Source organism: Protopterus annectens, chromosome 1.part1 (genome assembly GCF_019279795.1).
Source record: "Protopterus annectens isolate FY-2018-M chromosome 1.part1, PAN1.0, whole genome shotgun sequence".
In the NCBI taxonomy this organism is placed as follows: domain Eukaryota; kingdom Metazoa; phylum Chordata; order Ceratodontiformes; family Protopteridae; genus Protopterus; species Protopterus annectens.
This window is the reverse complement of record NC_056726.1, coordinates 520,683,781-520,709,774: the sequence shown is the minus strand read 5'-3', so window position 1 is coordinate 520,709,774 and position 25,994 is coordinate 520,683,781. Positions and strand designations below refer to the sequence as shown.

The 25,994-nt window shown below is 39.1% G+C and overlaps 1 protein-coding gene across 1 annotated transcript in view; it reads left to right on the top strand.

Annotated features, from left to right (window-relative positions):
- Positions 1–25,994, top strand: part of MAP3K5 (mitogen-activated protein kinase kinase kinase 5) — a 2,923,819-nt gene that overhangs the window by 2,588,933 nt on the left and 308,892 nt on the right. Inside the window, exon 21 of the mRNA XM_044087116.1 lies at positions 3,838–3,858. Within this exon, the coding sequence (XP_043943051.1) occupies positions 3,838–3,858 (21 nt within the window). The remainder of the gene's footprint in view (positions 1–3,837; positions 3,859–25,994) is intronic.

Here is a 25,994-nt window from a genome sequence, read left to right as displayed (position 1 = left end):
GAATGCTTTTCCACATAATATGCTATATTTAACACACCGAGATATCCTTCTCCCCACCCCCATCATTTTTAAAAGTGATCATATTGGTGGTAGAATGTAAACCCCTACCCGCAGATCATAAAATTTGCTTTATAAACAAAATGAATATTGTGTTTGGAAGATCTGCACTTCTCCCTGTGATTTCTTATTCCCTCACATCTGAGTCAGGCTTGTTGAGGTTTTGTTTGTTGATGGTGTACAGTAGCATGTGACATGTTTAATAAAGCAGTGGTTCATGGTACATCGTTTTTTGTGCTCCGTAAGTTGTGCTTGTGTACTTTTTAGCATGTGACATGCCTAGCACATATGACTTGTTATTGTTTGTCACACCCATAAATAATGTTGTTAATTTTGTCATTGCTGTGCTGTTAACTGAGACAAATGCCTAGAAGGCTGCATGGTGTTTGTTTAGTAAAAAATAAATAAAATAAAAACGTACCAAACATTACTATACAGTATTGAGTAAGGACCAGTTTCAGTCAGGAAAATTTTATTAATAAAACAATTACAGTTAATGCTTTTGTCCTTGCAAAGTAACTGACATGTATTCAGGCACTGAGTGAAAACAGTTAAGACATAAATCACCTTTTCTGAGATCACATTGCTTTTAGATTGCCCAATAAAATCAAGCCTGTCTATTTTATATGAACCATGTCAAGAATAATGTCACTGCATTACATAAATGTGTCAAACATTAATATGTGACTGTGTAAAAAGTCCAATAAAGTAAATGTATATAAAGTGTATCTGAGCTGAACCTCTGTCATGCCATAAAAATAGATATCTAATGACTATAGGTTATAATCAGTGTTTAAGGGGTCTCATTTTAAGACACTTAAAATTGATTGTATCTTTTAAACTGGGTAAATCATAACCATTTAAACAAGTTGCCACCGGTACTATAAAATCTAATTGGTTGTCTATTGCTCCCCTCTGTTTTTTATATGACATTAGTATAATATGTAAATATATATCTGTTATATGAACTGCATGACACAGTGTGTTTATATAAAACATCTAAGATATTTTCTTCAGATAGCATATAAATGCTCATATATCCAGGTGCAAAGCCTTTTTATCATTTTGCCTTGTAGGAGGGAGGCAGCTCTGGTTTACCACACAGTTGACACCTAGTGGAGTTCCAAGCCAACTGACTCAATGCTGTCATTTTTGCATTTGTACTATACAGCTGAGGGGAAATTGGCATGTGGAAGCCTCAGAGGAGTCCCTCAGGTGAGATGGGATGCTTCCAAGGGGGAGAGGGCCATCAAGCTTGGCCCTATGTCTGTCACCCAGCTCTCACTAAGTAATGGAGGGCTGATAGAGGTACCCAGGCAAGAGTAAGGCTCTCTCCTTGCATGAGAATACCCAGCTCCCATTCCACCAGAACAAACGAGGCAGTGGGGTAAAGGCAAAGTCATCACTGGACAGGGTCCTTGGAGAAGGAGCCAAAAAAAAAAAAAATAGAAGGTCAGAAGTGTCAAAGCTAATGAGATGTGGGGAAAGGAGTACATCTGAGCATAAACTTTTTTCTCATTAGTGACTGGGGCAGTAGTTCTCCAGACAGTTAAGATCCATCATTGACTTTTTGTGACTAGAGGTGATTAGTGCCTCTTTTGAATAAGCAGAGAATGCCGTAGTTCTCAGAGAGGTCCTGCACTCTGGAAATATTTGGAATCAACAACTCAAGGCAGGACAAAACCAGTCTTGAGGCAAGTGTCCAGTCAATACTAGGTTGGATGCAAATGTTTAAGCTTGTTCATGCCCTCATCATAACCCACTTTGTTGAACTCCTAGCAAAAGTATGGCTAACCCACAGGTATCACTAAAATACCCAGTGGGTGAATTCATTGCAAAAGACTGTCTTATCTTGGAAAATGTATGCACAAATTACCATGCAAATTCCTCAAAATATTCTGAAACACTGAGTGAGAAGGTCACTGAAAAAAACATCAGTAAAAACAAAAAGAAAACTCTAGCAAAGCAAGAACTTCCACTGAGTGACCTCCCAAACCTCTTGTATCAGAGGCACATGGAATATATGCAAATGATCCTTATGAACATCAGGTGTTTCAACTCATTGGCGATTCTGAATGCCCTTGACTTGTTTTGTCATTTTACTAGACAATTTCAGGCCAATAAAGCCAAACCCCACTAGCTGTGGATATGCATATTTCAGCCTTATGACCTTGTCAGCACAGCACAAGCAGTGTGTTTGACTAAGCATTAGACACACAGGACTGTTATACCCAGCTGATGTCCATTATCATTAGGATCACTGCAAAGATATCCCAAACAACAAACTAAAACAATGAGTGAGAAGGTCACTGAAAAACCAATCATTAAAAACAAAATGAAAACTCTAGCAAAGCTAGAACTTCCACCGAGTGACCTCCCAAACCTCTTGTATCAGAGGCACATGGAATATATGCAGATGATCCTTATGAACATCAGGTGTTTCAGCTCATTGGCAATTCTGAATGCCCATGACTTGTTTCGTCGTTTTACTGGACAATTTCAGGCCAATAAAGCCAAACCCCACTAGCCGTGGATATGTATATTTCGGTCTTGTTATGACCTCGTCAGCACAGCACAAGCAGACTGTTTGAAAAATAGTCTGAGGAAAATAAAATGAGCAGTAGGGCAAACTGGACTGCAGAATGTGTTAATCACTTGGAAAAATGCAAATGACTTCTTATTTGAGATCTTCATTTGGTAAACAATGTAATGTTGATCTAGACTAAGCTTATCCTATGGAAGGCTTGTCTTCCACCATTTTATTCAGGTCTGCACAACAGTCATGGTCAAACCATGGCTTTTTCTATGCAGCAGGCTTAGGGGACACACAGGCTGGGGTAAGAGTACCTAGAACATCCAGTATGGGTACACTGTAATCTGTAACAAGTGAATCTTGCTCCATTGCACTGACCTCTAGGAGCTGGTTAGCCAGAGTCATCCCACTAACTTTCCTTAAGTCATGTCTGGTAAATAGATCCATATAGAGAGGTGATACCTCAGGAAGTCAAAGTATGAAATGAAGCAGGTGGTGGACTATCCAGGAAACTGGTACCACTATCAAATTTCTAGATTAATGGCCAATCTGAAATGAGCAGTTCCTCAACCACTACCCTACTTCTCAAAGGAGGAAAACAGGCTCATGTTCATGTTTTTAATTTATTTATTTACTCCAGTTAGCCATCAGATACACAGTCTAGTAAATGAACCTGGAGAATTAGTAAAACAGATAGTTATCCTTTGGCTAGTTCTGTTTATGCCAGTTTTACCACATTCATTTTACTTGTCTTGGTGGTGGTTTAACTTGACTCTTAATTCTATTGAATAGAAATGTGTCTGGGATCTGCCATGTTATGTAATGTGGAGCACAGCTCATGTTGACTTTTGGTACTTTTGACCTGACCGCTGTTGAAATCTTTTGATTGTAATCAAATCCTTTGACTTTTAGTTGATATGTATTAAGCTTGCTGTAATACTGTCTCTTAAAGATCCTGTGGTACAATAACATGTTCTTAATTAGTCATTAATTACAGTACTCTCATACACTTACAGTGGATGTAATTTGTAAAGAGTAGGAAGTTTTATACTGTGGAGCTCTTAGTTTGTCATTGCAATACATTCTCTCACCCATATTTTACATGTGGTGATGTTTCATTTTATGTATTCTAAAAGATTTTATATATAATAATTTAAATGCATTGGATTGCTATACCTATGCATACCTTTATTGTGGATGCCAGGCTATCAATTTCTTTATTAAAATATTTTTTTATTCTTTTTCAGCTCTTTCCATAGGCCCAAATGGTAAGTGTTTTGATTTTTTAATCCTAATTCAAGAAGACAGTAACACACACACAAAATATGCCATATCTGAGGATAATACACATTAGTGCCATTTATGTTATAGAGAAAAGTGCCTAGATCATGCCTGAGATGACTGAATTGCCATTTCTTTGGAGGGAAATGTTAGTCTGCTGGGATTATCTGGGAGGCAGTGACCTATGAACCAGAGATAACGTATGGTAGCAGCCACTGCGTTTGTTCCCCCTTGTAGTTTCAATCTTCCTAGTGATGTCCACTATCTGCACTTCCTAAAGTTAATGATCCTCAGTATAAGCACATTCTCTACTTTTGGTAAGGAGCTGTGTAGAACTTTTAAATGTGAAAAACTGAGTCTTGGCAGTCCATGTGGTTAATCTGAGCCAATCGAAACTCACTGACCCAAACTGGATAGCATACTTAGAAGTAGAAAGTAATTTGAAGATTCTGTATGGGTGGATCATGAACAAACAATATGATTGTCAGTACAGCGGTTTCTACATGAACTAAGGACATTGTGGTGCCTTGCCTCAATGTCTAGTCAATATACTTCAGAAGAAGAAAATGAAGAAAAGTTATTTAAAAGACATATTAACTAGCACTTTCAAATGGTTGCGGTGGTGCAGCGGTTAGCGTTGTCACCTCACAGGAAGTTCTCCCAATCGATTCTCAGCTGGAGCACCTTCTATGTGGAGTTTGCATGTCCTCCCCGTGGTCAAGTGATGTATAAAGACATGCAGGTAGGTGCATGCGTGAATGGGTGTGCCTTCCTTTAAGGTTGGGCGTCGGGCTGGCAACTCGGCGCCGTAAAAATCCACTGACAATCATTAGCGGACTGGAGTTCCGCTATGGCGACCCCTAACCAGGAAAAGCCAAAAGACATTACTTTTACTTATTCACTAGCACTTTCAATATGGACCAAGTACTGCACTAGTGATCCAAAAGAGAGCTACTGCCATCAGGATGGGAACTAGTGTGTGCCAAAGACTTGCCAAGCTGGGTCTGCGGAAGGGGTGAAGCATATGTTGGAGGATCAGAATGGGCCTGCTGTTATATAAGAAATATGCAGTTTAACATTCAGCATTACGTTTAGTGTTTTTTTGCATATTATTTGAAAATAAAGCCAGCCTAAAACATATAAGCTGTGGGCTGTGGTAACCATGCAAATAATAGCTAAGGTAAACCATCTGTAAGTAGATCTCTGTCATTAAAACATCAGTATCCTGCACTAGGTGCTTGAGTAAAGTACATGTTTGCTTCATCATAACAACACTGGATTAGCAAAGGTGAGAAGTAATTATAGCTCAGTATTCATCCTGTCTGAAATGGTATGTTGCATTTTGAAGATTACAGTAGATGAATTAGGAATTGCAAAAACTTAAAGCAGTTTAACAAATACTTAAAGGCCACTGGTCTGAATGACCTTTACAACAACAAGTCAGAACAGTGGCAGGATATTGTAATACAAAACAAGATTGAAGACAATATTGTATATTGCATTACATGAACACAGTGGAGACACTGTTCCTTAAAAATAACTGCTGCTGTATTTAACAGCGAAGCCAATTTAGAATCCATGCAAGCAAGCTCACCTTTATAGAGTTCAGGTTTAAATTGCCTCATAGGAAGTTACAGATCAGTACTGGTAGGTCCACTGGTTAGGAACAAGTCAAACCACACCAGGAATATCTCTCAATAATTCACTGACCTTTTTAAGATAAATCATCAGGTTTCCCGGTTTACTTTGGGTAATACACGGTCTTTTCTTGTCACAACAAACTCTTCCAGAGTCTCATCTGTAGACCTAGATCCCTCTCTTGAGAGAAAAACATCTCTGTACCCTGTCTTTTTCTATTCAGGTTAATGGGATCCTCCTCCCTAAATGCTCCAGTGCTTCAGATCTGCATACCCCACTACAGTGTGTGTGTATATATATATATATATATATATATATATATATTGTTTATACTCCTTTACACACACATGCAAAATATACTTTGTGTGTGTGTGTATATATATATATATATATATATATATATATATATATATATATATATATATATATGTAGATAGATATACATGTACACATATACACACACACACTATAATATTATAAAGTTATGCTCTGTCTGAAGAAAGCAAAGCATAATTGAGCCTATCAGTTACAGGTTATAAGATACAGCAACATTATTAGTGATGGTTTACATCAGCATTGAAAGCCACAGGAAAGACTTTAAGTAAGTCGTGTCTTGCTATTAATACTCTGCATTGAATTGAAGTTTGGAAACTAGAATAAGGTTCGGGAAGGGGTTGTGGAGTCATAAAAGGTGTAGATAGTATAGTAAAATGTAGTCATTAGTAAAACACTGCAGATGGTGGTTCTGTTTGTTGTCCGGTCATTGAGCTTCAAAGCAGATAGTTGTGTGCAGTAAGAAATACTGAGAGGGATGGTGTTCTATACTGCTGAGGTTATTATAGGGAAAACTGCAGCACGAGTACAAAGTTGGATCTAGTTAATGCATTGGAATTGGCATTTGAGACTGGAGCAGTTAATGTTTTGTTATGTTTTGGAAAAAATGTGAGCAGTGATTAGCATGGAGCAGTGTGAAAACTGAAGAGAAGTGATGCATATACAGGGACAGTTAAACACTGGGAACATTCTAGTCTGGGAGGAATGCTCTCCCTTATCTGTGAAGGTAACAAATGTGTATGTTTTTATTAGATCTATTTTTTTTATGCAAAATACTTTTGTTATGAGAAGAAAGAGTTGCGTGGGTAATGCATCTTCTCTATTGAGGATGAGAAGTTGTTTGTAATAGTACTAGAATTTTCTTAAGCAGATGATGAATTTTGTAGTGATTCTCTACGTAGTGTGAAGTTCAGAAGAGTATTTAACAGGACTCTCTGATATGTGAGGGATGAAGAAATTGAGTTGCATAGGAGATCGGATACTGTAAGTCATCAAAATGCTGGCAATGGTAAATTATTTCATTACATAAAGAAAAATAATGCAGAGAGATATGTCAGATGCACTGTAACATTCACAGTTCGACATTATGAATAGAATACCAGAGTTAGTCACTAATGCTTCTCTATGTAAAATGGAGTAGAAAAATTACGATTTGTCTTGGTGTGAGTGGGAGTTATTGAACTGCTAATGGGGTTATTCTACAAATAATTTAACAGTGGTGTTTTATGTGCATGATGGATGCAAACACAGGAAACGTGGCAAAAAAATATTTAAATGCTGAGACCACTCAAGTGACCCTAAGGCCATGGCTGTAACTAGGTGAGCTTGGAAGAGATATGCAGATCTGAAAACCATAGTGCCTTTTTCTGCATAAAACAATGCACATATGTCTCAAAGCCGAGAGTATCTTTAAATACTGTGCTACTATTATAACTGTAGTATCTGACCATGTCAAAGTATCTTGTGTACCATAACAGATGTGTGCTATTACATATTGCTGTTTCATTTCAGAAAAATGTTGGTCTGTGGTTGGACTTCCATATTTTACATTAATTTCCCCTCATGTCAGCATTGTGTGTTTGTCCTTTCAACATTTAGATTCCATCTATCCATTTTCTGATAACCTGCTTTATCCATTACAGTGTTACAGGACCACAGGAGCCTATCCCTATATCTAATGTGTGCAAGGCTTTTGAAGTTAGCTTAATTATGTTGAAACATGCACAGTTTGCTGCCTGTGCTTGCATTTCTTGTACTGCTGTGTATGGCTATGCACTTTCTATTTGAATTTCAGGAATGCTGAGCCTTGTGGCTACACTGTCCTGAGTAACAGTAGACTGTTGATATAGCAGTTATTAATTTGTTTAGTGACATTTGTGTACTGGTGAGGTCTAACTGCATAATAAGTACCCAAGCTCCAGAAAGTTAAATAACATCAAATAAACAGTAGTATAGATGCAATAAAAAGCATATGTACATAATCTGACAGTGAAATACGTAAGGTTCAATAAAGCATGAGGAAATACTACTTGTACAATAATAATAGAAAAAAATGCAATTAAATATGGCAAGCAGCATATACAAATGTATTAGAAACATAGTCTTCTATGCTAGGAAATAAAAAAAAAATAAATAAAAAAAAGATGTTGCAAGCCTCCCCCTTAAGAATGGGAGAGGACAAGTTTTGAAAGGGTATAGATAGATGTTATAATTAAAGGTTATTAAGAATGTAAAGTATTTCCTGATGTAGATCATACTGGAGAGGTGCATGGGCATAGCCATAAGTTAGTGATTTTATTTTTGAGAGAGAGGACTTAAATCAGGGATGCCAGATTTCTTACAGGACAGGTAGGGACAATAAAAAAAGGTTCTTCATGCTAAGTGAAGATCAACATTTGATTGGCCCGTATGCTGGTATACGAACCAGTCAAAAAAATCGCACAACAGACACTCTTTTGTTCAGTGCGAAACATCAGACAGTTCCGCATTAAACAGAAATAGCTCCGTTTTGTGATTTTTTTTGATTGACTCGTATACCTGCATACAGGCCAGTCAAAAAAAAAAAAAAAAAAAAACATGTGGAGGCTGTTTTGCTGGCAGTGCGGGACTCTGGATCGGGCTAATGATCCCGGACAGTCCCACCCAAATAGGGACGTCTGGCAACCCTGCCTTAAATACATGGAGGCTTGATAAAGTTCTGATCTGAATTTGGGATACAGTTCCATAGTTTGACTGTGCAGTATGAGCATAGACTTTGTCCCATACTTTTTTTTAGTTTATAGATTTCAAGCTGTTTTTTGTCTTGGGAGTGTAGAGGGTGATTTGGGAGATATTGATGAAGTACTGAGGACTCAGAAGGGCCAGGTAGAGGGGTTATCTATTATATTTATGGGTTAGAAGAAGCTGTGTATTGGCTAGATGATGTGGGAATTCTAACCAGTTGAGAACATACCGTGCAATGATGAGCTCAATGTGGTAGGTATACAGCAAATCTAGCTATTGTATTATAGCACTGATACAACATAATGTAGAGCAATGATAATCTCTATATAGCAGGTTAACTGCAAATCTAGCTATCTTTTTTATAGCATTGCTCCATTTGTGATTTAAGAGAGAGATACGGAGGTTAGTCAAAATAGGTGAAACATAGAGAAGAGAGGGTAAAAGGTAAGATTTAGCTACGGTGATTTTTCTAGAAGGAGTAAGGATTTGTTTTGCTCCATATAGCAGATCTATCTTTTGATGAGTGTGGAAGAGCAAGTCATCATCTATTGTGACTCCAAGCAAATTGGTGTGGGTAACTACTTCAGTAGTTGTATTGTTTAGAGAGGTAATGTGGTAATCACTTTTAGCTTTGGCATAGACTTTGGAACAAATACTAGTAGTGTAGTCTTTTTGGGATTAAGTAAAAGTGGAATTTTGATGTAGCCACAGTACAACTGATTTGAAGGCATCTTGTGCCATGGACTGTAGTTTTAGTGGGCTTGTCAGATGAGCAGATGAACGTTAAGTCATCTTCATACTGAATAAGACAAGCTGGATGAGAGAAGCTAAATAGGTTGTAGATGCAAATGCTAAAGAGCAGTGGACAGGGAATAGAACCTTAAGGAGCACCTGTTTTTACACTAGGAGAAAAGGAGTGGGAGAGAAGAGAGCCATTTTGACAGATTGATATATTTCATATAGCTAGAGGACCATAGAAGAGTTGGTTTGGAAAGGTCTAGAGAGAACATGTGAGTCAGAAGTTTCTCATGTGACAGGTATCATAGGCTTTTGAAACATCTAGAAAAATAGAAGAGATAAGCTTTTGTTGATCTCTAGTCTTATTAATGGTATCAGAAAAATGGAGGAGAGCTGTAGTGGTGTTATGGCCTGGTCAGAAACCATATTTTTTTTCATGACAGTTGGCCTAAAATTAGAGGTTTCAGAAGAGTTACCTTCTTTATTGAAGGGAATAATAAAGATTTTTTTTCCACAGGGCAGGGGCATGGCATTCTTGAGTAGATTTGTTGATGAGAATTTGAGACTGGGTATGCCACAGTGTCTGCAGGAGGTAAGCTCTTCAGCATGGATATCTTCAGCAGAAGGAGTACATGATTTCAGCTTCTTTAGTAGCTGTCTTACTATGATGTGAAGACAAGTTGGAGATTAAAGAAAGGGGTGTAAGGTCTGGTAGAGTTTTGAGGTTGGTTAAATGGTTGGGGAGATACTGGAGGTTAGAGAAGCTATGATGTTGATGAAGAAAGTGTTAAATTTGGTAGCTGTTTCTGAGGGGGATAAGTCTGGATGAGGGGGTTGGTGAGGAAGGAGAGCTAGCTTGAAGATTTTCTGAAGTCCAGAATTTGTTTGGATTTTTTTGTGTGTGTGTGTGATTATCTTGTGAGTCTATAAAATATATATTTTTTTGTCTAGGTGAATTTGCTTCTTTGTGAGGTTACATAACTCTTTGCATAAATGTAAGGTTAAATGTATTTTATCTTTGTGGCATTATTTCCATGCTTTGTCACATTTTTGCATGAGAATTCTAGTTGAGTGAGTCAGCAGTGGCAGCTTGAGAATTTTTTTTTTTTTTTTTTTTTTTTCTGGTGGGGCAAGGGTATTTAACTTATTCATGAACATATTGTTGATTTTGTTGACTGCTTCATCTATGGGTAGAGTTTTGAGTATAAACCAGCTAAAGGATTTTAGTAAATTATTGAGTGCATCAGAATGAAAATTAGAAAGTTTTCAGTAGTTCAATATTGATTTTTTTTTAGCTGGTGGGTGATTTCTGTATTGATGAATTTAGGGTGATGGTCACTAAGGGAATCAGTTTGTACCTCAGAGTTAGCATACTTGCTGGGGTTGGAGACAAGTATCCAGTCGACGATAGGGCTTTTATGATTTGATTTGTTGACTTGAAGAGATCAGCTGTTTGAACCCATTCAAGTAAAGACTAGTAGTTGGAGTATTAGATGTCACAGATAACCATTCAGTGTTAACGGCTCCTAAGGTAATGGTTTCATTATTAATATTTTTAGCTATCCAGCAAATATTTTATTCTAATAAGTTAATATTATTACTTAGTTGTATGTATAGGGCAACTATACATAGCTTTTTATGTTTATTAACACTTTAAAAGAGAGATGAGAAGTTCTGCCTTTTAGAAGGGGTGGTATGTTAGTTTTGAGGGTGAGAAAGGTCAAGAGCATGTGTGTGCATGTTTCATGGAACTTTGTATTGTTAAAGCCTGTGTAGTGAGACAGATTCAGAAATGTGAATATGAAATAGGAATTGTTCATTCCGCTGCTGTCAACAGGGTATAGCCAGGAATTGAAAACCTGTAGTATATTTGGATTATTGAGACCACCAACACACACACACACACACCACACCACACACACGTAGGAGAGTGACTTTTTGATGAAAACTATATTTCAAAATGCGGGTCTATATTAGAAGCTCGAAGGTGTACTTACCCGAATACGTAAACGCCGACACGTCTTCATTGAACCGCGAAAACATTGATCGTCCTGAAGCGCGAAATCCAAAACGTTGAATAGTCATGGTTGGCCCTTCTGCGGTATAGCTCCGTAAGGTAACTGTGCGATAGTTACGGACCTGAGGGGTTAGGGTGCGGGTTAAGGTAAGCGCATAGATGGGTAATGTATGTCAGATTTAGTGTAGGGTTAGAAGTAGGGTTTTGTTAAGTGTATGTGTGTGGATTATTTAGTTTGTTTGGGTATAGCTTCTTAAGGTAAGTGTGCGATAGTTACAGACCTTAGGGTTAAGGTGCGGGTTAAGGAAAGTGCATAAATGGTGGTATATGCAAGATTTAGTGTAGGGTTAGAAGTAAGGTTTAGTTTAGGGTTAGAAGTAGGGTTTTGGTTAGTGTATGTATGTGGTTTATTTAGTTTGTTTGGGAAAGTAGTATGTAGCGGGCAGTGGGGTGGGACAACTATGACTGTTCAAGTTTTTGAATTTCGCGGTTTAGGGCGTTCAGTGTATTCACGGTTCGCGGAATGTGTGTCGGCGTTTACGTATTCGGGTAAGTACACCTTTGTGCTTTTAATATAGACCCCAAAATGCAAATAGTCTTTTTACTGATTGCTCAGAATAAACAGTCCCCAACATCACAATACAAATAACACTTTTTTTCACTCTTTCTAGGAGTTTCTCTTTTCTACATGGTTGTATAATTGCAGAGTTAGTATATTTAAGCAAATACTTTTGCAGAATAATTTAGATCCTTGAAAAAAATGCAATTTTTGTAGTTTTACTCCCAGGTTTAGTGTTTGTTTATTTTGAGGAGTTTAAATCTTTGAGAGTACAGTCACCAAGGGTGTATGTCTACTTCTAGCAGAGCATCAAAATCACACCCACCAGCAATGATGGAATACACAACCACAGCACAGACTAAAATCTGTGAGACCTTATGATACGATCAGTTTATTCAATTTATTTATGGATGTGTTAAAAGATGCAGCTAACCGGGAATCTTGTACTGTAATGAGTGACTTGAATTCCCTGTATTAGTTGGTCATTAAATATATTAACCATAGTTACTTCTAGTAACCTAGGGTTTGACTTGCTAAGCTGAAACTTAGACAGTTGGATGGGGAACAGGAACTTCATCCCTGGTTTGACACCTGTGCTTCTAATGTACATAGACTGTCTGTAAATGGTTCATCTCCCAGTCTCCTCCTTGTAAATGTTTCATCTCCAACTCGTCAGAGATTTGGGATGCATGGCAAGGCCCAAAAATGTCCCAGTGGTCATTAGCCTAGTACACACCTATGAACCTTCATTCTCCTCCTGAGAGACTGAACAAGTCAATCAACCAAGTAGTGCTCCTGGCCTGAGTCTGAAAACTGTTCTTGTGGATCAGGGATGGTTAACAGGCAGACAGGAAACAAACATGTATGCAAATCAATAGAACTGTTTTGACATAAATTCCAATTTAAAAAAAAAAAAATTTTTGGAAAAAAAAATATATCAACCAGGAAAGGGGACCGTATATTTTCTAAAATATTACAAATCTTTTGTTATCACAAGCATGCTACATTTTCATAGATATTTGGGTTTATACTAGGCTGTCACCAGGGTCTTTACAAGCCTAGCTGTGCAACCCAACCCAGTTTTCTCCCTTGAGTTCCTTGGACACCTGTTTGGTGGTGTATGTTAGTAAAGAATTAGCTAATGGTTATGTGGGGGAGGTATGTCAGTTGGGAATTAATTTACTTAATGTCGACCTCTGTCCATCAGAGACATGGGGGCCAGACTAGGGGTGAATTTGTGATTTCCCATCCAGTGATCAAGTTCTCTTCTGAATAGGGTCAGGAATGAACTCTGCTTCATGGAGATGGGAAGCGTATTCAATAGTGCGGGGATCATTTGAGACAACTACTGGTCTCTCCAGTATGTTCTATTTCTCAAGCAAAGTTTAGGTCCTTGGATCTAGTGTTTCTGATGCTGTTTGTTTTGCAGATGTGCAAGAGATCAATCAGAAATGGATCTGAGGATACCTTATATGTTAGACTTAGATTACCTCTCTTTAACCTGTAGGAAACCTTAAGGAAGTCTGTGTATGACAGGGTATTCATACCCTGAATCCTCCTGGTGAGGAACCTTTGAGGCATTCCAGCTGTTGGAAGTGCCGGGTTAGGTATATGCCAAAGCAAGTATTATACTCAGTGCTGAGTCTGATAAGGGTTTAACAGTGGTATTATAACTTCCTTGGACCTGGATGCCATACCCTTGCTTATGAGTTAGGCGATATAGAATTATTTTCTTACTTTCCTGGCTGCATGTTGTTTGAAGCCAGCTTACTGTTTGCCTATGTTCCAAAAACCCTAACTACTGGGTCAGCTCTTACAGGTGCTTTATCGATGGAGTATTTACCTTGGTGGATAATTTCCCAAAGGCACTATAATGCATTTCTTCATGTTGAGTTTTAATCCATGTCATTGGCGCCATTAATTTGTTTGTGTTAGACCCTCTTGTAGGATGTTGCTGTCACGGGAGAATCTAGCTCCCAGTTTGCAGTCATCTATGAACTTGGTGAGCCAGAGGCCTTTGACATTAGCCTTTACTTCCGAGAAGTAGGTGTCAAACCGGAAGTGGCCCAACACAGAGCCCTGGGGTACTCCACTGATGACAGTCACTTGGTGGAGGTGGTCTCACAGATCCTGACTTTTTGGGTCCTATCTGTGAGCCAGCCAGAAATCCAGCAAGTTATATAGGGATGTATGCCTGGGAGAGTTTGTCTGCAGTACCTGTGTCCAGGTATTGTATTGAGCACCTTGGCTAGTTCAAGGTAGGTGGTAAGCACTGTTTTCTCTTCATCCATGGCTTTGGTGATGCCGTTAAAGAGGTCTACCAGGTTGAGTAGGCGAGACCCACCCTTAACAAAGCCAAACTGAAATGCGTCCAGTGTCAGAGTTGCCAGTATTTTAGATGTGGTATAACTTATCCAGGTTTAAAGACCAATGATTTTCAAGCAGTTAACCCCCAATAATTCAGGCCGTGTATGTGTTATGACTGCTGTTGATTTAACCAGTATGGTCCAGCATAAAAATAGAGTTTTCAAAAATTCTGTTGGGATAGGGCCAGTGTTAACATTCAAAGTGTCACCCTCTCACAACCTAAGTGCCCTTTTATCGCCCTTTAGGTGCTTATCAATGTTCAGCTCATGATAGAAAGCTTTGGGAGTAGTACACAACTAACCATGCAAACACACACTGAACTGTAGTTGCAGTGCTGTTACATTCTGACAACCCTCTGTACCACATCAAGTAGACTACTTCATCAGACAGACAATCACAATAACTGGCTTTTAGTTGCAACGAGGTTGCGTTACAACAGCCCTGTGTACCATAGCAAGGTTGTCATGTCCTGTAAGACCATTGTCACATGCATCAGCTGACATTTAGTAACAATGTTGTTACACTACAGTAAGCCTCTGCACCACATCATGGTAACCAGTCCCACAGAGGAGCATCATAGACTCACACAAACACATACCCAGACAGAAACACTGACTGGTATTCAGTAGCAAGTCCCTATATTACATCAAGGTAATTGGTTCCAGATGATCACACATGCACACACATACAAACCCACACTCACACCGACACTCACTCACTCACATTCACAGGCACATGCAAACCTACATTGAGTGATGCACATCCAGACATAATGACACTGATCCACACACTCACAAATCACATTCAACTACACACAAATAAACCTACACACAGAAGCGCAAAACTCCAAACTGACTAACAAACCCATACACAGAACAAGCCCACAATGACACAAATGTACACAATTCCTCAGCGACATTTTCATATAAGCCCACACAGATACAAACCCACACAGAGACAAAGAAAACCACAAAGAAAAATCCAAACCCAGACACAGCCACATTCATCCATATATAAACTCACAGAGGCTGACACAATCCCAGTTTGAGAATTACATACCCAGAGGGATGTACAAATCCAGACACACACACACACAAACTCGCCACAAAGGCAAATATACACAAACCCACAGAGAGGCAAAGGAGCGACTGCTTGCTTACACACACACACACACACAGCAGAGGTCTACATTTCAAGTAGCTTCATATGTATAGAAGTCCAGCAATGCCAGGTCAGTGACTGATCAAACCACGGCAAACTCAGTCACTACTTTCACACCTGTCAGTTGTAGCTGTTAACTGTACACCTTCAGTATATATTTCATTGTGATTAAACAAAGGCCATTGTTATAAAAAGTAAAGGTCATAATACATTCACATTGTTTCCCAGGCATGTGTGTTAGCTGTGCAAAGCCTTATCAATTGCCACATGGCTATGTTCAGTCTACAGCAGGAATCACTCGCTTCCAGGAATCACATTTATACTCTCTGTTAGTCACTTTGATTAAATACTCTTCAGATGTTAGGCTTGTCAAATACAAGATTGTGATCTAGTTAAGAGCGGTGAGAGTTCATTTCAGCATGTTTCACACAAATACACAGTAACACTGCAAAGCCAAACCAGCAAGTAACTGCAGGCAAATGGCAGGTGTGGTCTGTCACTTTGTCACATACTGCCACCTTACCCACCAGTTATACCCAGTTAACTGTATATACCTGAAATGTTAACTTTTTGACAAAAACTGTCCTTTGTAATATATTAACCTGTGACACAAATGTAGAATGGCCCTACAAAATTTGGTCATTGACTATCAAAGGGCACCCAAATTAAAGCAGGAGTCACTTGTTTCCATCCATAAAATGCTGCTGTACCCAGTTGTAGCCTTCAACTTCTAAATGCTTGATTTACAATGCATAAATCAAATGACTGGTCACAGTAATAGATTTTCACTAATTTTCAGAAGTGAGTAGTAGCCCTGCAAAGTTAAATCTATGAAAGCTCACCCAGCTGATTTACAAATGCAATATTTTCATTCGTCAGTCCCATACAAAAGCAGCACAGTATCGACACAGTTAAACATACACATAATCAAGTCATTGTTCCATCACCAAGTTGTCATTTTCATCCACAGACTGCCAGCATACCCATCAGTTGGAATCAGTCTTCATAGATGGTACCTCAGATGTTCTGATTTGGTACACAGTGAGTGGACATCAATATCTGTATGTTGTGCTTGCAAAACAAGTTCTGAAAATGAGTGGCCAAACTTATTTACTATCACACAAATGCACAGTGACCCTGCGGTGCTACATGGTTGAAGATCAAAGTGCATGATGGCCAAATAGCAGCAAGAATCGGTTATTTTCATCCCCTGACTGCCACTGTACCCACGATTACAACCAGTTTGAACTAAGTACACATCAAATGTTTAGACATATTTTTTGTGCTGTAAACCACAGTAATGAATTTCTGGTTATTTTTGGTAATGCATTGTAGCCTTACAAATGTTGATCAAAGACCAGGTCACCTACCTTGTTTAAGAAACAGAGAAAGACCTTTGACATTAGCCTTTATTCCAAGAAGTAGATGCCAAATAGGAACAGTCCCAGCATGGAGTCCTGAGCAACCCCATTGGTGACCAGTCTCTTGGGAGTCCTGAGTTACTGGGTCCTGTCTGTGAGCCAGCTGGTAATCCAGTGAGGTACGTAGGAGTTTATGCCCAGTATGGTGAGTTTGTCAACTGTACCAGAGTGCGGTATTGTATTGAATGCCTTTGCTAGTTCCAGGTAGGTAGTATGCACGGTTTTCCCCTCGTACATTACCTTGACCTTTACAAAGAGACAGTCAAACTGGGTTGGGTCCAGTGTCTGAAGGCCACCTATGTCTTTTTTGATAATTTTCATAATAATTCATTCCATAGCTGTGTGTAATGTGGGATAACCATTGCAGTCCTCCACTCTCACGGTACAATGCCTGTTTTGAAAAGTGACTCAAGTGGTCCTGGTAGGTCATGTTTCCAGCTGTTTAGGAGGCATCCCAGGATATTGTCAAGGTCCATTGTGGCTATATTTTTGTCCTTAGCGAGCGTGGCCAGGACCTGCTGCCTGTTAATAGTTGGGGGGGGGGTTATGCTACACTACAGGTATTGGGGGGGGTTATGCTACACTACAGGTATTTCACTGAAGGAGATGGGGGGAGTGGGGGGTGAAGTTTGAGCAGAACTTGTCAGCCAGCAAATTTGCTATGTTGCTGTGCGTAGTGAAGGTGGTACCACTGACCACAAGTTTGGCGCACCGTTGTTTGCTGCATTTGAGGTTTCAGACATAACTGTAGAAGGCCTAGTGCTTGTCTTTAGCCTGTGAGACTATCTTGACCTCATAACTGGCTGTGTTGGACTTAATTAGTCCTCTTAGTTCACTTTTTAGTTTAATTAGAGAGATCTTATCATAATGGTTGATCTTCCTGATTTTAGCCATGACATTTTTCCTTTTGTTAAATACCCTGCTAAGGTTAGGATTCCACCCGTGTGGATGTTTTTAGAGTTTGTTTTGGGCTTACTTGTAAGAGGTACAGCAGCCTCTGTACAGCAATTTACAGGGCTGTATGGGGTTTCTGTGAAAATATAGAAGTAGCGGAGAAATATTGGAAACATGAAGCACAGACTATTATAGAGAATGATATGTGTATCATGTAGGATCATCCATTACCAGTAATTCAAAAACAGAGGAAAACAAAGAAGACAGAAATACACTCAGCCAGTACTTACATTATCTTGTTTACAGAGAGACGCAAAGTTATAAAATACCAGGATTCACAAACAGAGAGTGGAGCAATGTGGGAGAAAGATACCCAGACAGTTCCAGTAGTGCTAGGAGCAGCAGGTTTAATAAAAATAATTTACAGTTGTACTTAGATATGCTACCGAACTGTGGTGGTGGTGCTGTGCAGTAGCATTGTCGCCTCATAGTAAGACGTTGTCCTGTTCGATTCTCAGCTAAAGCGTCTTCTGTGTGGAGACATGCGTGAATGAGTGTACCTTCGTTGAAGGTTGTGCTTCAGAGCTGGCAACTCGGTACGTAAAAATCTACTGCCAGTCATTACTGGATCAGAGTTCCGCTGTGGCGACCCCTAACCGGGAAAAGCCGAAAGATACAACAACAACTTAGATATGCTACCAATAGATGTAATCCCCATATGAATTACAGAAGGAGGTCAATTCTGGACATGTTATGGGTGCTGAGAACAGCACTATTGGTTAACGTCAAAGACTGAAGGAATACTAATTTCACAAAATTCAGTCATAACCTGACTTAGGAATGGGTCTTTTCTGGCCATTGTATTAGGAACCCAAAATACTGGGAGAAACTAAACAAGGTAATAGATGTATTTGAATCTGGACCTCCCGTAGACGAGCTGTTCCTGGAAATGAGGAAGGAAGTTGACAGTATTCCCCATGCTAAAATAATTTCTTAGCTAATTACTTATAATGTGAGCCCTTACATTGCACATTGGTAGGTAATTGGCTTATTTCCCAGATATGTCTATTAAAGGGTTCACAAGGTATAGAGGTAATCTCATATTTGTTTGTTTGTATTACTGCATTACTTCTGCAGTTTTCTATTTGGTGTTGGTGTCAGTGTTCAGAAGGTTCTACTACACAGCAGGGTGACATGCTCTAGTCAAGTGAGTATTGCCTTTAACATCAAGAAGTGTGGTACTTTTCACTTAAGGAAAGAAAACAGGGAATATCCTTGTACAGTTAATGGATATCTCATAAGTACTATTGAATACTTTAAAGACCTAGGTCTTCAGAGATATGTCTTTTAATTCATAAGTTCAAAATAGTTGTAAAGGAGCATTAATACTGTCAGACTAATTGTATGTTCTTTTCTCAAGGGCAGCAGTTATTTTACTATGCATCTCTACTGACCTTATTAAACCATATATTGTGTACAGTACATCCTTCTGTATTTACCCTGAAATGTAAGAAATGTAGAACACATTCAACTAACATCTTTATAGTAAAAACAAAAATAGTTCTGTAAAGCATCTTCAGGCACTGAATCTCTTATTTGTATATCATTGACTTGTGATGGGCAAAGGCCTTTAAAAGTTGTCATTGTAACATTACAGCTATATATTTTAATCTATTATTTAATAGTTATTATTTCAATAGTTGTAATAGCATCTTATTTTTCATGTTGGAAGTGCAATTTCTTCCTTCAAGAACAGTGTTTGTTTCAGGTCAGAGTATCCAAGCCATATGATAGATTCCCAAAGGAAGTCAACTTTCTTATGCCAGCATCTCATTTTAAGAATGTCTGGAGTCTTAATTTGGTATTTTTAAGCTTATGCTGCCATGTGCAGGCCACAGGTTCATCAGTGCTCCCTTATAGGATCTTGAGTCTTTTGATCACTGCTTTGAACATTGGGTGACTTTTTATTACACCACTGTATTGCATCAACCTTAGCACATCAGAAGGACTTTTCTGTGCTTACCACATGAAACAAGTCCTGGAACCACAGCACAGTAGCAAGTTACACCATGCCATAATTTGTAACATCAGCATTCATTCTTACTGATGTCTGTTCAGTTTATATTCTGTGCAACCCAACTGTAGTGCTGTAGCTAAATGTTTTAACAGTGGTGACTAAGGTACATGAACTCTATAACAAGAAGAATTCAGAAAGAAACAAGGAATTCAAACAGTAAACATATTTATATATGATAGATATATTGATATATGCATGTACGGGCTAGCAAATTTGATTGAATATTTATTTTTATTTATTTTATTTTACATTTGTTGACCGGGCTAGTCTAGCTGGATACATATCCTTTTTCAGTAGAGGCCCGAGGAGAAAAGCTCCAGTAATAACACAAGTAAACTCACTACAACTAACTAAACATATTACATTGTAAAGAATATAACAAACAAACAGTAAACAAAAGTATATACATGTTAGTCGAAAAAAAAAATCATAGGTTAAATTGGGTGCTTGACATAGGTAGATAAGGAGGAAGAAAAAGAATGGTAATAGTTTGTGAGAGGAGAAAGGAGTAGGATAATGTGAGACCTGTAGTAGTTAATCTGGGTTTGGACATGGGCATAACCAGTGGGACTTGAAATATTCTCTTAGATTGTTCTTAAAAAGATTTAGTGAATTCATGAGTCTAAGGTTATTGGGAAGGGAATTCCATTGTTTTCCGATAGAGTTAGCGTAAAGAGCTTTGCCGCCCCTGTTGTTAGATTTGATTGTTTGTACTTGAGTACTATTTGATGACCGAAGGGAACTTAGGTTGGTGTAGGGGGGCAGGATATTCATTAGTGAGGGGGATTTGCAAGGTTGATTAATTATTTTAAATGCATTAGTGAGTTGATTAAATTTAAGAAGATTGGGAAGTTCTAACCAGCCGAGTTTCTTGAGGTTGAGGCAATGGTGGGTATGATAAGGAGTCCCTGTTATGAATCGAGCTATATGGTGGTAGGTAGTAGAAAGGTTATTGAGCTCACGTTTGTTGAGGAAGGAAAGTATCGGGGAGGCATATAGTAGTGTGGAGAGGAGATGGGTACGAGCAATGGTTAATTTTGCGTGAGGAGTGAGAAAGTTCCTGATTCTGTACATTGAACCTAGTTTCTTGTTAACTGATTTAATGGTTTGTGAGATGTGGAGATCGAATTTTAGCTTGTTGTCAATAGTGACACCTAATAGCTTGGTATTGGAGACGGGTTCTATGATGGTGCCATTAATGGATTCCACAAAAAAGGAGCTAGAATTAGCCGAATTTGATATTAGGGGTAAGGGAGAGGTAGAAGAGGGGAAGAATAGAAGTAACTTGGTTTTAGCTGGATTTAGTAAGAGTTTCAGTTTAGTCAGCTGAGTGGTCGACAGGTGTGCAAAATCACACAATTCTCAGGGTTGAAGAATATGCTCTTTCCCTGATATTGTATAATCTTGGGGTAAGTATACATAGTTAGCAGGGTGTGGGGGGTGTAGGGTGGCTTGCCCTTGCAAAAGAAATTTATTTTTTTCTTTTTTGGTGTTTTGTTTGCACGTGTGAAGGCTATTGCTTGGCACGTGCACTAAAGTGTCAAAGTTTGCACTGCAGATGTTTTGTGTTCAACTTTTTAATGTTGATACTTGGCTCTTTTGATCATTTTAAGTAAAGCCATGGATGTGTGTGTGTGTGTGTGTATGTAATGTGTGTGTGTGTATGTATGTATATGTGTATGTATATATATATATATATATATATATATATATATATATGTGTGTGTGTGTCTGTATTATGTTTCCACACACACATAAGAACAATCGAATAAAAACATTTGTTTTGGGTTACCACTGCCAGTGAAAAAGCGTGACACAGGAAAGAAAAAGATAGCACTCAGGAGCCCTGAGCTGGTAGACAGTGAAGTAAAGCAAAAACTGATTTTGTTTAGAGCTACTGTTTGCAGTAGAAGACAGAAGAAGTTGCAGTCCCAGTGGTTTTAGGGGAAGAAGCTACACCTTCCATGTCAATGCAAGATACTGAAGAAAACATTCCTGAGTTAGTGGACTTGGCAGGTATGCCACATAAACTTTAAAAAGGTACATTGGAAGAATAATAACTTTAAGTAGGACAAGAGAGAGAACATATCTATGATTGTAGGGGAAGACAATGCGCATGATGTTCCCATAACTACTTCCATTTATTTTTAAGTTAAAAGCTGAACTCTTATAGAGACATAATTGAGGAATTAGAATCTATTCTTCAGAGGTACTAGTGTGAAAAGTTTATTGGGCATACTAGTAATTAAAGTAACCCCCATATTCACATATTCAGAGATTAGCTGAAATGAACAAAGCTAAGGCAAGAATAGCCAGATTTTACTGACCAGGCATAATGACCAGGCATAATGGGAGAGATACAGAATTTATGTGCTTTCTGTCCAGTTGACAGTGCCCCATTGCCAAGGCATACCTTGTCATATGGGTATGGTAATTTATGGCCCTAAAGGCTAAGGTGGCAGAGGTATACACCTTTTTATCATACCTGTCCGTAGCCCTACTCTCCTTATCAAAAGGCAGAAGCTTGGAGGTAGGCATCCACTTCGAAGGTTCACCACTGCTGGATCAGGAGGAGGATTCTTGCAAAAAAAAAAAAAAAAAAAAAGAGCCTCAGGGACTTTGTAAAACCAGTCATGTTTTTTTTTTTTTTTTTTAATATATATATAACAGAGGTGCGAGACTCTCAAGCTTTTGAAGCAGAAGTAAAAGTATCCAGGAGGGGTTCCAAAAGGGGGGGGGGCACTGCAGAAAGCTTAGGAGACTCCATTTATAACGGGTCATATCATCTTTTCTGGACCACAGACATTTGGGTACTTTCCCAGTGGAAATGCTCTATCATTTTAACAACTGTGTCCCTTCATCTGTTCCTAAGGCAAGAAAGGGTATAGGTCTGTGAAGATTAAGAAATGGATTCCTCCCCTGACTACAGTTGTTCCTCCTCCTCAGAAGAATCAGAAGCTCATAGTCTGTTGGAATGAGTGGAAGAGAAGGCAGCAGGGGAAGGCACAGACAAACCCCAGGGCTTGAGGGCCATGAGGGCCTTAAAAAGACCTTGAGTGAAATCTTGCCACTCTTTATGGTGATCCTTAGCAACAGGAATCACATGCCTGGTCTTTTTAGAGAACCTGCGCCCTAACAAGCTTAGGAGGCTCTGTACCCTGCCTAACTTAATCAAATTCACACTTTAATTGACAAAATTTAAGTGCTTTCATCCTGGTACATGGACTGCATCAGAATAACTTAAATAACAAGCATGTGCACTTTTATAAAATGCTTGTTGTTTGTTTTTCTGATGAAGTCCATGTACCAGGATGAAAGAGCTTAATTTTGTCAGTGTGAGTTTGATTTAGTTTGCTCCCAGATTCCTTTCAGTTTTCAGTCACTAGTTTATTTGTTGCTTTTTTTGTTCTGAGTTGATCATACCCTGCCTAACTTCTATGAGGGAACCAGGGATTTTCTCCCTCACAAGAATTTGGGGAATTCCCCTAGGCCCTTCAGATATGATGAGCCATGGCTCCCCCTTCTCAACTGCAGAAGACAGATTCAGCCTCAGAGGACTCGCAGATGGCTAGTTCTGTGTTGGCCTCCAACGGGATCATGATAGAGGGAGCTGGCATTAGAACTGATGATCCTCTGGTTCTACATGTGATCCTGTGGAGATGTCTGACAGAGGCTGGGATAGCAGAGGTCTCTAAACATAGCTTTCTAGACTTCTTTTTGGTAAGCAGCTGAACATCCGGGTGAACAGAATTAGAAGCCATTGTTCCATAAGTTAACAACTTCAGATGTTGATTGTCTAATTACATGGACAAAGAGGGGAAATGGCTGTGCAGGGGTCTTTGGTCGAAAGGCCTGGCCTATATCACATAGTGTGAGATCATGGTTGGCACTTAAACAGAAAAGGAACTTTTCTTGTTTGTCTTTATGGGGAGTCTGCCTTCCACACTCACATTTCCCAAACTTTCTGGATGACATTTAAAACAAGTAACCAAAAAAAGAGTAAAAGAAAGAAGGGTCCCCAGTGGGGTACTTATCTGCCTTTGTCTCGGTAACTGAAAGAAAACCATGAATGACTCACATTCCAGATTCAAAAACAGTGTTCAGACTGGCAACAAAGAGATTCTGAGGATTTAGTGTTTGCACATCACTTATGTACCCTATGCCTCAGACATTGGATATACGTCTGAAGTACTGTGCTAAGACTTTGGTATGCTGGTCACATGCATTGTTATCCTCAGCAAGATGTACCTTTTGTAAGGAATGCTAAAACAGTGATCAGTAAGGATAGCTGGTACTCTTATTCTTCAACATGGGAGTACTTAGAGATATTGACCAAGGTGCTTCCTTTATGTCAAGGATATTTCGATGTTTCACTGTTTAAAGAAGAAACACTGCTCCAACGCCACAAAACGGTATTTTAATAAACCAAATGTAAGCGCTTTTGTTTCCAATACTACAGAAACATCATCAGACAAACAAGTACACTACCTCACATCCTTTAAATACCATTAAAAACCTAAACATCACTTCCTTGAGAGGGTGGCGCCCAAGAGCAAGGCATTTTATACAGCATTTTGTGCAACAACTCACTTTCTAAGAAAGGTGGCGCAAAAATACAAAATATTTTGTTACCTTCATAACAAATATAATCCTATGTTGAATACTAAAAACTGAAAATGTATATGCATGCATAAAATATTAATGGCAATGATAAAATTACATTGATTAGTTTAAATGTGTATTGATCAAATCTATTTTAAAGATGAAAGCAGGTACTGTTTGATTTTTATTATGAAATATGTACTTTTTTTAGTATTTAAACTAATCAATGTAAGGGCATTGTCAGACTTCACTCTGATGGACCTCCTGCATATCAGCAAAGTAAACAGCAGCAGAATTATCTGATGTCCTTCTATTCACTGTTGCAGTATTTTTTACATAATGGGTGGTATTCTGACCAGACGACCCGACGTCCAGCTTGTATACAAAAGCTTAGAGCCACTGCCTGTACGTGGGACATCGCACACAGGCACAGACAACATCAGCCATAAAAGGGACATCCACGCTTACCATCTTCAGAACTTTTTTGACACCATTCAGAAAGGTTGACTCGTATGTTTGGTCTGCTGTTGGATCCCGTTGGTTCATCTTACTGCTTTAGATAAGTACCCCATAGGGTGTTTAATATATTGCTACTACCTTTTTTTTTTTGTTAATGTCATCCAGGAAGGGCAAGTGTAGGTGTGGAAGGCAAATTGCACATAAAGATAGTCATGAGGTGTGCTTGTTTTGCTTAGGGCCTGCTCACGACCACCAGTCTTGCTCTATTTGTCAGGCCTTTGTTCCCAAAACATTCTGCAGTCATCTGTTGACTTTGAATTTATACTTAGAAAACCAAAGACTCAAATATCTGGCTAGGGACGCTACTGAGGGTTCTGCGAGTACTTCTGAGCTATCTATAAAGAAGAAAATCAGCAAGGCTAGGCTCGAATACTCTTTACCTGCGCCTGCTCCCTCCGACGTATCCCTTGAGGTTGATGAAAACCCAGTGGTACTGTAGGTTCAGAGGTAGGGTCTGCTTCCCCTGTGGGTAACAAGATGGAAGCCATCAGGAGTGCGGATCCTTGCACATCCGAGGCTATGCAGATGTTCAGTTCGGACAACTTGGGGGAACTACGGCTAGTGATTGCAGAAGACACAGGAACTGCTCCAGTTTCCTTGTCCAACGAACTTCCAGAGGTTAGGCCTACGTCCGCATTCTCAACTCAACAGGAAAAATATATGAAAAAGAAGCAAAATACTAGGCATTTTCCCGCTCCTACGCAATGTCAGATTGGGAAGTTTTATCGCAGGGCCTTATTAAGGCCCTGATGGCTTTGACTTCACCCATAGTGGGACCGGCCTTTGCCTCTTCTCCAGTGCAGCCGCCCGAGGTCCAAGGCCTTATTTCAGGACAGTCTGCAGAACTTTAAATTCATGACACAGATTCTGAGGGGGGTCTTCATCTGATGAAGACTCTTTAGCATACTCCACTCAAATTCCCTCGCCTCTGGAATATGCTTCCCCAGAGGAGGAGGAGTGTAATGGAGGGATTCTTCCATGGAAGAGCTTTCCTTTGGAGGAACTATTAATAAAATGAGGGAGTTTTTTAAGTGGGATTCCTCTCAAATGTCAAAAGAACAGAAGAGATAATG